General features: G+C 49.7%; 1 protein-coding gene across 10 annotated transcripts in view; it reads left to right on the top strand.

Moving 5' to 3' along the window:
* PPCDC (phosphopantothenoylcysteine decarboxylase) overlaps positions 1-14,497 on the top strand; it is a 28,682-nt gene that overhangs the window by 3,413 nt on the left and 10,772 nt on the right. For 2 of the 10 annotated variants that reach the window (XM_013059392.2, XM_045070827.1), the window contains exons 1-3: positions 159-341; positions 3,401-3,551; positions 4,723-4,931. In XM_013059392.2, coding sequence (XP_012914846.1) covers positions 4,797-4,931 — 135 coding nt within the window. In that variant the 5' untranslated portion in view covers positions 159-341; positions 3,401-3,551; positions 4,723-4,796. Of the gene's footprint in view, positions 1-151; positions 342-3,400; positions 3,552-4,722; positions 4,932-8,302; positions 8,508-9,486; positions 9,518-14,497 lie in introns of those variants that run through there. The other 8 variants (XM_013059390.2, XM_013059391.2, XM_045070822.1 and 5 more) reach the window with 8 other exon arrangements.

Below are 14,497 nucleotides of genomic sequence, written 5' to 3'. Positions count from 1 at the left end.
ACCGGATGTTCACGGCAGGATTCTCTCCACTGGACTACAACGACCAGAGGCAGAGAAATAGACTACAGTTCCCAGAAGGCTGCGCGACATGTAGGCAGTCCGGCACCCTCGCGAAACTACGTGGTAGGCGGAAACAGTGGGAAGGGCGGCTGAGATATCGCGATGTTTGGGGCCGCCCGAGAAGCGTCAGGCGTGCGTGAGGAACCTAAGGGGATTCGGAGGCTGTGTCCTTTCCGCCCGGCGGTAGGGAGACGCTGGGAACTTCGCTGACTGTCGGTCCGCGACTGTTTGTGCGTGACCTTCCTTTGGCCCGCTCGCGCGCGTGTATGTGTGTGAAGGCTGTGAGTCCGCGGGGGTGTATGACCTCAGTTTCCTATCTCTGCTCGTGAAGCTCAGCTCGCCACTGTGGGTTGGCGGCTGTGTCTGTGTGGGCAGTGTCGAGCCTTTAGGACTGTACTTACCTGTCTGCCGGCGCATTTGGGACCTCTTCCTGGCTCGAGTTGGGAGTGGGGGATTTGTACCTGTGTTCTCACCCCTGCTTTGTGCTGCACTGCGACTGTTCAGTGCTGTTTAAACTAGTTTAAAAGGTAGCCCCATCAGTTCCCCTTATTTTTAAAATTGGTAAAATAGAAAAAAGGAAAGCCTTGGTATGTTGGAATTATATCCCCTAGATCCGCCTAAAAGTGCTGATGGTTTTTAAAATTAGAATGAGGCTAAATTTTGCCAAAGAAAAACTTCCTACTGTCCTTTAAAGGCCTGTACCAAATGATAATCAGGAGAGATTGCTGTAGTTGAACTGGTGAATGTCTTGGGAGCAGGGTTTTTCCCCCACATCTCTGGCAGTGGCTGTAACTAGCTTGCTAGTAGGCTGTGTGTGTGACTATGATACTTAGTTAATATACAATACATAGCAATATAACAATATATTACTATATAATATGTTATATACAACGTATATTAATGTGATACAGAAATATATAATATATACAATATATATAATAAAAATATATCATATACCCTATAGTATATGTATATATCCTCAACGTGGACTTGAGGAGTGCCTAAATGGGATTACAGAAGCTGCAGAGTCAAACATGCCTGCTTCTAGTGGCAGAGAAGAGCAGTTTTAGCAGAAGTTCGTTGCCTTACCTTGGGGACAAGGATTTAAAGTGCCCTATGCCCTTTTAATGTCTTTGGATTGGGGAGCAGGGTGACATTTTGGGGAACTAGAAGTTGCTCATTATGAGGGGGACAGAGTAGAGTGCATTGACTGTTGGGAGATAGGGCCAGAGCAAAAGCCTGGGGCCAGGAGTGAGGGGCTTTGACATTAAATTGAAGGTTATAATCTCTTAATGGATCCTGGATCCCTGTTCCCCCAGTCTTACATGTTTGGTTCTGCTTTGTTCTAGGTCCCAGCCCCTCACTGTTCCTGTGTTGGGCAGTGTTTGTACTGTCTGGCTGTTTTTTAGCCCTAGTTCTGTGAGACTCCACATATTCCCCTATTGTGACTGGCAGATATTCTTGAAACCTTTATTTAACTCTGCCTGCCCTAATTAAACTCAGCAGAGGAGACTTATACATCACAAGCTTGCCATAAGCAAGCTCTGGCTCTGCCTTTTTTTTTTTTTTTTTTGAGAAAGAGAGCAAGAGAGTGCATGAGCAGCAGGGGGAGGGGCAGAGAGAGAATCTTAAGGAGACTTAATGCTCTTCATGTAGCCTGATGCAGGGCTCGACCATGGGGCTCGATCTCATGACCCTGGGATTGTGACCTGAGCTGAAGCCAAGAGTCCCACACTTAACCTTCTGAGCCACCCCACCCAGGTACCACTGTCTGGTCCTGTCTTTCTAAGGGATAGAGAACCTGCCATTTTTCTGGTTGTGGCTTACCAACATGACTGATGTCCTGGGAGCCTGAGGCTCAGTAATCATAGTCTTCAGCCCTTATAACCTCTCTGTGATAACTTTCTGCTCAAGATTTCCTAGGAGTCTAGCAAAGCCCAGAAAAATCAGGCACTATCTACAGCTATCTTGGCTGTGCAAGTAAGTAGGTGGTTCTAACAGGAACTGGCTAGAGTAACAGACTTACTAGTTTGGGATTTGATCTTTTGAGAATGAACATAAAGACTGCTAGTTATCACATGTCACAAGACTGTTAGGTTGAACCATTTTGACCTTGCTTTCAAATGTTGGTTAAATTATCCACTTTCTGGTACTCAAGTACTTCTTCCCCTACTCCCAACACCCAACCCACATACACTTTTCTCTGAAGGTAGGTAGGCTTTGGTCCTTATTGGTCCTTAGCAAGTCTTGCTCAGCAGGCTAAGTTGTAAATCTTGGGCTATACCACCCAGTGTGTGGGGAAGTAATTGAAATCCCCAACATGGCTTCATGCCATAATTTTTTTTTTTTTTAAGATTTATTTATTAGAGTATAAACAGGGAGGAGCAGAGGGAGAGGAAGAGAGAATCCTCAAGCAGACTCCCTGCTGAGTGTGGAGCCCCTTACTCAGGGCTCAATCCCAGGATCCTGAGATCATGCCCTGAGCTGAAATCAAGAATTGGCCACTGAACAAACTGAGCCCCCCAGGCGCCCTGTTCCCTTGATTTAACTGATGGCTTTCAGTAACCTGTTTCTTAGGAATGATACCAGCTTGATGTAGAGGAGGTTTATGGGCTGCAGAGATGAAGTTCAGCCTCTGGTTTGGCAGGAGTCTCCCTGTCCTGGCACCAGTGAGCTGGGGTGGGATGGGGTTGGGGTTTGAGCTTTAGCAGATAGGCTTCCCCAGAGAGTCAAGAATGCCTCCATGGCCTACTGAGTGTGCTCATCAGTATGCTGGTCTGGGAAGGGGCTGGCTGATAGGCCCTCTAGACCTTGCCATGGGCTGAAACAGGCTCCCCAAGCTCTGGAGTAGACTCGTTTCTGGTTTGGGCAAGCAAGGCCCTGGTTGAGGCCCTGATTTAGAGCAGAGACTGAAACAGAGCTAGCAAATGGAACTTCGGGGGTGTCTTGCTCTAGGGAACTGGTCTGTGCTTAACTCCTGCTGATTAATCCCCGGGTCTGGGCCTCTGGGAGATCTTTCTGGGCAAGGGCTCATGTAGGTGTGTGCCTGAGGCTTGAAGGCAGATACTGGGCGAAGAGGCCCTCAGGAACCAAGGAGCCTCTAGAGTGAAGAGGAAGCCCCTCTGGGTGTGCAGCCTCAGAGGTAGCCTCTGGGTGATTGAGATAACTTCCTCCTTGACGTTTGCCTTGGTTTCCCCTCCTACTGCTGATTCTGCCCGTTTTGAGTCATCTCGCAGGACTCTTACTGAGAGCCCTTACCTCTGTCTTTCATACATTGACTCAGAAGTTTCTACTGGAAGGAGCTTCAGAGATCACCTGGTCTTACCTCTGTATTTTTCAGATGAAGAGACAGGTCCAGGGAGGGAAGTACTGTGAGACAAGGTCACACATCAGCTCAGGAGCACAACGATGGATGGGGTCCAGGGCTCCTGATGTACCAGCTGGGCTTCTGTGCCAGTGTCCTGTGCCCCACGCCCACCCTGCTTCAGAAGGTACAGTTCATTATTCCTCCAGCAGTGGTTCAGGACCTAGCAGGTGCCTGGCTGTTGGTGATTAGACCTGGTCATACATTCAGGGAGATGCTGGTGGCAGTGGTGGTGGTGGGGAAGTGAAGAGGGAGAGGCAAGGAAACACGGAAAAAATGGAATCACTAATTATTACCAGGCACGTGCATCCCAGAGAAAAGCCTATCTCAAGTGATTTCGGGTATGACTCCTGTCTTCTCAACTCATCTACAGATTCCCCAAAGGCAGTGTTGTGTCTTGAAGAATTCCTATGCCCAGTGCTAGATGTCATTGGCCCTCAGTGATTGTTGCTGATGGAGTGGGCATGTTTTGCTGGCCCAGCTTGCAGAGTGTAGGTTTTGGTGTGTCCATCAGCTGTATTATCTGGGGCACTCACTCCTAGCAACATCTGAGGGCCAGAGGTAAAAAACCCAAGCAGCTGGTCCCACAGGAGTGGCCAACATGCTTGTTTCGTCCTGGGCTTAGATTTGTAGAGGGGTGTCCAGTTTGATCTCCAGGGACGGGGACAAAAAGGTAAATGTCTTCACTCCCCGGATCATCTGAGTCTTCCTGTTGCTTCGGGTTTCCCACCTCTCAGGCATCTCTGAACCCATGCCATTCAGTCCAGCGTCCTCCCGTCTCCACCTTAGGGCTCCCTCCACACCTGGCACCAGCACTACCTTTCTAAAATGAAAACTCACCTTGGCCCTCACCACCCTTCACACTGCCCTTGACCTCATTGCAACCTTACCTCCTGCCACCCCCTACCTCCCATCAAACTTTAGCCTCACTCCTAAGCTGTTCCTTGTTCCCCAAACTTGCCACCCTCCTTAGGCCTCTTCTCCTTTGTGAGATTTTTCCTTCTTGCATGGTTAATTCCTTCTTTCTCTGGGAAACATACTGGTCCTTCAGGACCCAAGCTGTCCTTGTTCAGGTCTCTGACTTCCTCAGACAGTTAATCCTGAGCAGCCACAGCCCCCAGTAAAGACCTTCCTCAACACTGGGCCGAATTACACAGTACCTGACCTCCTCATCAAATCGTGTGCTCCCAGCCACTGGGGCTGCTTACCCCTCAGTAACCCCAGCATCTGGCCCAGGGTCCTCAAGACAGTTTGGTTGAACATATGAGTGAAGTGGGTGCCCCTTACTCTGCTTTTAGATTTTAAGTCCTGACAGAGCCTTGTGGAGGCCCGTCCTGGGAGGCTCCTGAGATTCGAAGCCGTTAGACCCCACATGGAGTCCAGTGCCTCGTGTCCAGCTGCTGCACCCTTGGTGAAGAAACAGTTCCGTGTTCTCGTTGGTGTCACTGGGAGTGTTGCAGCCCTGAAATTGCCTCTTCTGGTGTCTAGGCTTTTGGACATTCCTGGCGTGAGTATGCTTATTAGCCAGTGTGGCAGTCTGATGGTGGAGAGCTTCTGCTCCTGGGGCCAGGCCATTTTTATGCAGTGCACGGGTTTTTTTGGTTAATGATGGTGTTTTTGGAAGCCCTCCATGTGCATTAGTGTGTAGTAGGGGAGGCAGGAGACAGTCCAGTATAACTGAGAGCTAGATGAGAGGGTGTGGACAGTGAGAGGGGAGACTTGGAAAGGAACACTGTGCTGAATGGAGGGTTTGGGTTCCCATATGCTGACCCTGGTTCCCTGAGATGCTGGTGTGGGAGGAGGCTGGCTGGAAAAGTGGGGGTTTATAGGAACACATTTGCAGTGTCCCCTTGCTGCCTTGGGTGCCCCACCCCCACTTCATCTTGAGCACCATGGCTCTGTTCTCCCTCCTTGTTAGATACCGTGGCTATCCTATCTGCCTAGATGCACTGGAATATCAGGGGTACCCTGTTGCCTGCAGCTCTGGTTTCAGACTGCTCCTTCAGGTGTTCAGAGATGCTGGGGCACCACAGTGTATTGGGGGTGAGGGAAACCTCCATTTTGATCAGTTTTATATATATATATATATATTTTTTTTTATTTTTTATTTTTTATTTTTTTAAGATTTTATTTATTTATTTGACAGAGATCATGAGTAGGTAGAGAGGCAGGCAGAGAGAGAGGGGGAAGCAGGCTCCCTGCTGAGTAGAGAGCCCAATGCACTGCTTGATCCCAGGACACTGGGATCCTGGCCTGAGCTGAAGGCAGAGGCCCAACCCACTGAGCCACCCAGGGGCCCCTATATTTATTTTTATATATTGAGGTCCTGGGGCAGATTTTTCATCGGGAAAAATTCAAGGCTTTAAACAATGTGAAAGCCAGCAACTACTGACCTCATTTCCTTGTCTGGTCTTCAAGGTCTGTTGAACTCCCACTGCCTACACTCCACTCTAATGGCCCTTGCTTTGGCCTGGCCCCTGTCAAGCTGTGCTGTTGTCCTATTCCTCTGCCTCTCTAAATTCTGCACAAACACTTTACAGGGAAACCTTCCTGGCTTGCTTCAGCCCATGTGGCATTTTCTCCTTCCTTTTAAAACTAATTTGATGAGGGTCACCTGGCTGTCTCAGTAGAGCATGCGACTTTTGAGCTCCAGGTTGTGAGTTCAAGCCCCACATTGCACATAGAATTTACTTAAATAAATAAAATACTTAAAAAAAAAAAAACCCAACTCATTTGATTTTTTTTTTTTTAAAGATTTTATGTATTTGTGTGAAAGAGCTCAGAGGGAGAGTGAGAAGGAGAAGCAGACTCCCTGCTGAGTAGAGAGGCCAAATTAGGGCTGGATCCCAGGATTCCCAGGATGCTGAGATCATGACCTGAGCCAACAGCAGAGGCTTAACCCACCAAGCCACCCAGTCACCCTCATTTGATGTATTAAAGAAAAACCTGAGATTGGCTGTAAGGTGGTAAAAACAGGGTTTATTCAGAAAAATTACCATAATAAGGGAAAGAGACCTCAGCAGAGAACTGGGCTTGATTCCAAATACAACAGGGAAAAGTGGGGGTTTATAGGCAAGGAGCAGGTGGAGGGCAGTGGATGGAAAGTTACTAAGAGGAAGTATCAGGAGTAAGGAGGGTTCTGGCTAACTGTCCTGACAGGATTCTTGGTGCAGGCAGGCCAAGGTGACCCGTCATCACGTGGGGGTTGTTGAGGGTTGAGGAGCCCTATGAGATACCCAGGCTGATCAGATAGTGAGAGTGGGGGATTCTGGCCAAACCTGCTTAACAGGAATCTTGCTCTTAAGGATCAGGCCCCAGGATGAGCCTAGTCAAAAAAAATGGTGCAGGGGCGCCTGGGTGGCTCAGTGGGTTAAGCCGCTGCCTTCGGCTCGGGTCATGATCTCAGGGTCCTGGGATCGAGTCCTGCATCGGGCTCTCTGCTTGGCAGGGAGCCTGCTTCCTCCTCTCTCTCTCTGCCTGCCTCTCTGCCTACTTGTGATCTCTCTCTGTCAAAAAAAAAAAAAAAAAAAAAAAAAATGGTACAGAGAAGCCTGAGTAGAGTTTGGTCTGGGAGAGAATCTTGAACAGGGTGTGGGGAATCTTAGGTTGGCTTTGACATTGCTTGCTCTGTTGCACATCACTTTCGTGTAGTGCACTGCTGGGGCCCAGGCTGCGCTTTTCCTTGTTATCTGTGCGCCACCTTATGTGGTTGCACAGGTGCTTGTACCAGTGTGTCCAGCAGGGGGCAGTGCTCCCTTGCAGATGACCATGTCAGGGCTGAAGGCAGGGGTGAGCAATCTCCCCCCCACTCCCTTACTTTCCCCAGACTTACAGTGAGAAAGTCAGCCCTTCACCCTACCCCTCATACTGCCACAGCAATGAAGCGGGCAGCCAGGGATGCCACCAGGCCAGAAGGGGGGAAGGAGGTGAGTCTCGTGCTGCTGGGCAGCACCCCCTGTGGCCTGGTCCCTCTCCCCCGCAGGCCCAATAGGAGCTGGCTCCCTAGACCTGTGAGAGCGGGAGGCCTGGAGGCCTGGAAGGGCTTGTTGCAGCAGTGACAGCCTCTGTCCCCTTGGGAGGGTGTGAGCCATGCAGTTCCCTTTTCCCATAGCCCCAGAGCAAGTGAATTTCCGGACTGGGGGTGGGTGGGGGCAGGGCGTCCTATCCCAGGAAACAGATGGGCAGCCTCAGAGCTGGGGGAAATGGCAACTCCCCCATTTCCTGCCTCCCGTGCAGCCAGTATTTACAGGGGTGTGAGGAGGCTCTCCAGCCCACCTCAGGCCCTGGCCTTCTGAGGGGGACAGGCCTTGTCTGGAACAGGAACTTGGCTCTCCCTCTCTGGCTGTGGAGTCAAGCTGAAAGTCCGGCAGCCAGAAGGGCACTGACCTAGGAGGGAGGACTTGGAGCCTGCTTTTCGAATTTAAAATAAAGGTGATTACTGCCACCCATCCTCTCAGGCTCTTGTCCAGGCTTGGGGAGGGGACACAAAGTTTGTCATCAGCTAGGCACAGCTCCTGGCACACAAAAACACTTGCCAGTGTTTGTTTCCTGTCTTTCACCCTCTCCTTACCCCTTATGTCCTTTGGGCCAGCCACATGGGGAGGGGAAGGGGTTGTTGGGGTTGGTGAGACAGCCCATGTTAGGAGAGCTGTGGGAGTCACAGTTCATCTGCTTCTGTGGAGGGGCCCGCTGCCCTCTCACTTCTTGGCCGGCTCATCCCACAGGTAGAATGGTTCTCCAAGGAGCCTGGGTTTGCTTGGTAGAGTTCTTGTGAGGTGCAATCAGAGGGGGGTCCTTGCTTGGCCTGATGCTGTGGCCTCCCCACACCCCTGATGGTACTGATCACCCCATTGCCCTCTTTTTCTGGGTCACCCGCAGGAGCAGTCTTTGTCCCTTGGAACGGTCCTTCTCAGCTGTTTGCCTCCATTATGGAATCACACGCTCAGGGCTTTTCTGAGCTCCCGAGGCATTTCTAGATTTGGACCTGCAGATGTGCAGCTGAAGGCTGGGCCCCGGGGAGCTGGGTGATGCCACACATCTGGCCCATAACTGGAGGTGTACCTCATCTTACTGTGCTCTGCAGGTACTGAGGTTTCTTACAGATCGAAGATTTGTGCCAGTCCTGGGTCAAGCAAGTCTCTTGGTGCCATTTTTCCAACAGCATTTGCTCACTTTGTGTCATTTTTTTGGTCATTCTCCTAATATTTCAAACTATTTGATTATTTGTTATGGCGATCTGTGGTCAGCGATTACAACTTGCTGAAGGTTCAGATGATGGTTATCCTTTTTTTTTTTTTAAGCAATAAACTATTTTTATTTTTGTTTATTTTAGGGAGGTGGGGGAGGGGCAGAGGTAGAGAGAATCTCAGGACCTGGGGGCTGGATCTCACGACCCTGAGATCTGAGATCGTGACCCAGAGTGGGATGTTCAACCGACTGCACCACTGAGGTGCCCCACAGTAAACCACTTTTAATTATTAAGGTATGGTCAGAAGTGGGGGAGGGAGAGTGAGGAGTTCTCCAGCCTGAGAAGGCACTTTGAGACTGAAAAGTGAGCCGCTCCATACCGTTACAGGGATTTATTCAGGGGAGCTTGCTGAGGAGCCAGAGGGCAAGCAGGCTGGCTGGATGACTGGCAGTGCAGGCACCGTGCGGCTCTTCTCTTTCAAGTCGGGACCTCAGTCTACAACTTTTATGGAGTGAAGGGCGTGGGGAGGTCAATGAGTCCTTCTCTAGTGTGGTGCTGTCTGTGCATCCCTTCAGGGAAGGTCAGAACAAACATTCCTGCATTCTGGTGAGGTAGACGTTACCCACCACAGGGCCTGAAACACACCGTCTGGAGGGAGGGCACTGCTCGGGCACGAACACGGTGGAGAGTCCGGTATGGGGTTGGTGTTGTCAGCACCCCTCCAGGTACACTTGCTGATTTCTTCAGACAGAATGCTCTTGCGCATGTGAGAGACTACAGTATGGTGCAGTATGAGATGGTATGACTTTTATATGTGCTGGGAAACCGAAGAACTTACTTGGCTAGTTTTATTGTGATATGTGTTTCGTTGCAGTGGTCTGGAACCAGACTCGCAATGTCCCAAGGTAGGTCTCTATTCCTCACTCACTGGTGTGTCCAGGCATCCCAGGGCAGCAGCTGGCTGGAGCCAGGCCAGGAAGACTGTGGAGGGTTGCAGGAGAGGGGTGGATGTGTCCTCAGGACTCACATGCCAGCAGGTGGGCAGAGAGGCCACCGCCAAGAATCCTGGGATGCTTTCTGTAGTGGGGGAAGTTTGCTAGAGGGGGCCTGCTGTACCTCAAGAGAGGCATCCACATAGAGGATTTCTTATGCCGCGATTCTGGGCGACTCAGGTCGTCTTTATGGCCTTGGTCTTCTTAGCCCTGCAGGGAAGTGGGGGTGGGTGTGGGTAGGGTACTAAAATAACCCTTCTCCAAGGCCTATTCTGGCACTAGTGGTGGAAGATTGTAGATGCGAGGCCAAAAGGAATAGATCCTGAAGGCATCCCGAGAGAAGGTCCTGGGATGCAGGAGCGTCAGGGCATTTGCATTTCCACAGTTATCATGGCACTGGGGGGCGGTTCCGCCTGGGCATCCTCTCACTTTGGGGAAGAAGACACCTTGCTAGCTTTTGCCCCGGCCGGGGTCAGCAGGGGTACAGCCAGCTGGGGATTTCTAAAGGTGGAGAGAGTCTCCCATCTGGGGAGCTGGCAGGACAAGGTTAAGTTTCTTTCTTCTTTCTCTTTAAAAAAGATTTTGTTTATTTGTTGGAGATAGGGAGAGAGAGCAGGAGCAGGGGGAGGAAGAGGGAGAAGAAGCAGATTCCCTGATGAGCAGGTGGTGGGGGGTTGCTTGATCCCAGGACCTTGAGATCGTGACCTGAGCTGAGACAGACACTTAATCAACTGAACCACCGACGTGCCCCAAAGGTTAATTTCTAGATTGCCTGTCAGGACATTCACCGCGGTCAAGGGTGAGGGAAAGAAGGACCCACTCATATGCAGTATGAAGTAAATTCGGCTTCTCTGGAGGACCATTTGGCAATGTCTAGAGAGAGAGAAAGTGTTCCTAGCCCTTGATTCACCCATTGGTTTGACTCCTGTAGGGCACAGAGATTCACCGTGTGTATGGGGATGTTCATGATAGCATTGCTTAGCATTTCAAAACAAAACCAAAACTGGAAATAAAATGTCCAAGGATAAAGAGCACTCTGGTACAGTTTCGGTCCAGCCTTGTGAAGGATTAAGGCAGCGATTCAGAAGGCCTGGATCTTGGTGTTCATGCGATACAGTCCTCAAGATAGAGATGAAATGGGCCTGGGACAGGAGTTGGCAAACCGGGGCCAAGAGGCCAACTTTGGTCTTGTTACCTGCTTTTGTGCTTTTGTATGGTCTGTGAGCTAAGAATGCTTTTTACATTTTTAAGTGGTTGAAAATTAAAAACAGTATTTGGAGACACATAAAATTATGTGAAATTCAAATTTCAGTGTCCATAACGTTTTTGCTGGAACACAGCCCCATGTTTATCTAAGTATTGCCTAGGATTGCGGTCTCACTCCTACAGAATCGAGTAGTTGTGTCAAAGCTGAAAATAGTATCTGGTCCTTTAGAGAAAATGTATGCTGACCGCTGGCATATTGAATGGTTCCTTTTATATGTTCACATATCTGAGTTACTGCCTACACATTTTCCTCTGGAGGTTGTCACCTTTGCGTGGGAAAGGAGGGTGGGAAGGGAGACTTGGATTTTGTATCATTCTGTTCAATCTTCGTTTTTTAACCTCTGTGTATATTTATTTTTAAAGTCAGTGGGACTCTTGGTGGGAAAATTATAGAACATTCTTTGTAACTTTATGCTTTTTTTTTTCTTTTCTTTTTTTTAATGCTCACTGAGAAAAGGAAGTAGGAGAAACAAGGCCTGGTTTGAGGTTTTCCTCTCTTTCTGGGCAGGGGCTACCTGCCTGCCCTGTGGTCCTGTTGTGGAAACTGGTCTGTTCAGCAGTGCCGCTCTGAGGCATTTACTTAGGTTTCTGCTGGTTTGGCCAGCTCCTTCGGTCCCTGATCAGCCCCTCCAGGGAGTGAACTCTGTATTCTGCCTTTTGAGTTCCATTCTTGAGAATTTTCTCTAGGTGGGGAAGGGCACAGAGGGATTGGCAGCTCAGTCCTGCTTGAATGGCAGGAAGGACTGTTGAGACCAGAACACTAGCTCCCCCAGGAGGCCCACTGGGAGGCTGATGGAGAATGGTTTTCCTCACAGCGCCTGGTGGGAAAGGGCAAGAGGGCTGGGATGGCATAGTGAGCTGGATGGGCCCCTTGAAGGCCTTGTGGTTTAAATGTCTCATGGCTCAGACGAGGAAACCAGGGCCAAAGAGGAAGAGGGATTTGCCCAAGACCTGCCACCCTCCCTCCCCGAGCCAGTGAGCTGGCAGAACTGGTGGTTGGGGCCAGGTTTCTTGACTCCTGTCAGCAAGTGAACTTGAGGAGCTGGGATCTGGAGCATAGGCATTCTGTGCTCAAGCTCATCATGGCTGTGAGGATGAGAATTTCCAGGACACTGTGGACTCTTACCTGGTTCACCTTGCTTCACGGTCAAGGTCATAAATACCGCACCTACTTGTCAGACTGAGTCCTTGCTGAGGGGAGCGTTCGTATCTTACCAGCTGTGTGTAGGCTCAGTAAATGTTTGACAAGTCAAGACATCGGGCACCTGGATGGCTTAGTCAGTTAAGCATCTGCCTTCAGCAAAGGTCATGGTCTCAGGGTCCTGGGATCGAGTCCTGTCCGTGGGGGCTCCCTGCTCAGCAGGATGTCTGCTTCTCCCCTTCCCTCTGCCACTCCCCTCTGTGGCCCCCTTGTGCTGTCTCTCTCAAAGAAATATCAAAAAAAATTTTTTTTAAAGATTTTTAAATTTACTTATTTGACAGACAGAGATCACAAGTAGGCAGAGAGGCAGGCAGAGACAGAGGAAGCAGGCTCCCTGCTGAGCAGAGAGCCTGATGTGGGGCTTGATCCCAGGACCCTGGGATCACGACCTGAGCCGAAGGCAGAGGCTTTAACCCACTGAGCCACCCAGGCGCCCAAGAAATAAAAATTTAAAAAACATTATGAGCTGGAACATTATGAGTTGGGACACCCACTCAGTCAACCAGAACCCCTCAGGAATTTTTTAATGAGGCCTCCTACTCCACAGCTCCCCACCCTATGTGCTGACTCCTCTGGGCACCAAGAGTCCTTTTTCCTAGAGTATACCCACCACCCCCAAGCTCAGGTTCGTGCCAGCGTCTGGGCTGGTTCCCAGGCTCTGGGCACAGCCACTGTCCACACTGGTCAGCTTAGTGTTAGAGGCCTCTGCTGTGTATGCTAGCCCAGAGGCCTGAGTCACCTGAGCTCCAGGTTCCTTGCCCTGTGGCAGTGCAAAGCACGGCGGGTGCTTCCTCTTTGGAATCCTCCGAAGCCCCCGTGATGCTGTCATCTCCTGCCGTACTAGAAACACCTGCTCTTTTTGGGCCACTCAGATGGAGGTTCCAGCTGTGTCTCTCCTTTCCCTATATATGCTAGAACTGTGCTATCTAATATAGTAGTCATTAGCCACATTTAAATTTAAATTATTAAGATTAAATTAAACCAGAACTTCAGTCCCTCAGTCATATTAGCCACACCTCAGGTGTTCAGTAGCCACATGTGGCAAGTGGCTGCTGTACTGAGCGGCACAGATGTGACATGTTTCTGTCACTGCAGAGTTCTGGTGGATAGTCCTGTAGAGAGCTGGTTCTCACCTCGGGCAGCTCTGTGTCCCAGGGGACATTGGACTATGTTCAGGAACGTTTTTGGTTGTCCTACTTGGACAGGGGTGCTACTGGGTCCTGGTGATAGTAGTTAGGGGCCAGAGATAGGGTGGGAGGGGGAAGTTCAGGTCATGGGCTTTGTCTCATCTGATGGCTATGAAAGTGCTTTCATAGTCCCTTTGGTTGTTCCTTTGGTTGTCTGCCCCAGAAGCAGCCTGGGCCAGACTAGGCCTGACAGTAGATACAGAGGTATCACTCCCAAATCTGTTTCCATTTCTCCCTCCTTGATTCTCCAGGAACCGCAGATGGGATTGCTAATGTACCTTCAGCAGAGAAAAGGAAATGAGACTTGCCAACTGGTTTCTGGAAGGAACGTTATAAATGCCAGGCCAAATGCGGACAGCTTATATGATAAGGTCTGGCCAAGCCTTGGTCGTGTTACACAAAGAAGTTCAGGTTTTATTTATTTATTTATTTTTAAAGATTTTATTTATTTATTTGACAGAGAGAGAGATCACAAATAGGCAGAGAGACAGACAGAGAGAGAGATGAGGAGAAGCAGGCTCCCTGCTGAGCAGAGAGCCCTATGTGGGACTCGATCCCAGGCCCCTGGGATCATGACCTGAGCCGAAGGTAGAGGCTTAACCCACTGAGCCACCCAGGTGCCCCGAAGTTCAGGTTTTAAATATTAGATATTAGGGATGCCTGGGTGGCTCAGTTGGTTGGACGACTGCCTTCGGCTCAGGTCATGATCCTGGAGTCCCGGGATCGAGTCCCTCATCGGGCTCTCAGCTCTGCGGGGAGTCTGCTTCTCTCTCTGACCTTCTCCTCGCTCATGCTCTGTCTCACTTTCTCTCTCTCAAATAAATAAATAAATATTTAATAAATAAATAAATAAATATTAGGTATTAAAAACTCTTGGCAGGGTTCTCACCAGGGGACCAAGCACAGAGCTGCCTTTCAGAACTCTCCAGTGTGTGGGAGCTTGTTTTAATCCCAGTCCTGTTTCTATCAGGACCCGTGATGGGTATAAGAAAGCCAAAGCGGGTTCCTGCCCTGACAGAGCCCCTTGGCATTTGCTAGGGGAAGGGTCAGGTTAAATGAATAAGTAGTCTGAATTATTTAGTATTTCAGAAGGTAACACAACATGTCCTTTTTTTTTTTTCCCCCTTTTTAAGTATATGTGCTGCCAAAGCGAGCACTCCTTTTTTTTTTTTTTTTAAAGTGTGTGCAAACCCAGGGCCTAGTCCTTGGCTCCCAGGACATTTGGCAGAGTGAATGAAA

The sequence above is a fragment of the Mustela putorius genome, unplaced genomic scaffold (genome assembly GCF_011764305.1).
Source record: "Mustela putorius furo isolate JIRA1106 unplaced genomic scaffold, ASM1176430v1.1 tig00003972_pilon_pilon_pilon, whole genome shotgun sequence".
Taxonomy (NCBI): Eukaryota; Metazoa; Chordata; class Mammalia; order Carnivora; family Mustelidae; genus Mustela; species Mustela putorius.
Note: the sequence above shows the minus strand (reverse complement) of the source record. Positions and strands in the feature narration are given on the sequence as shown.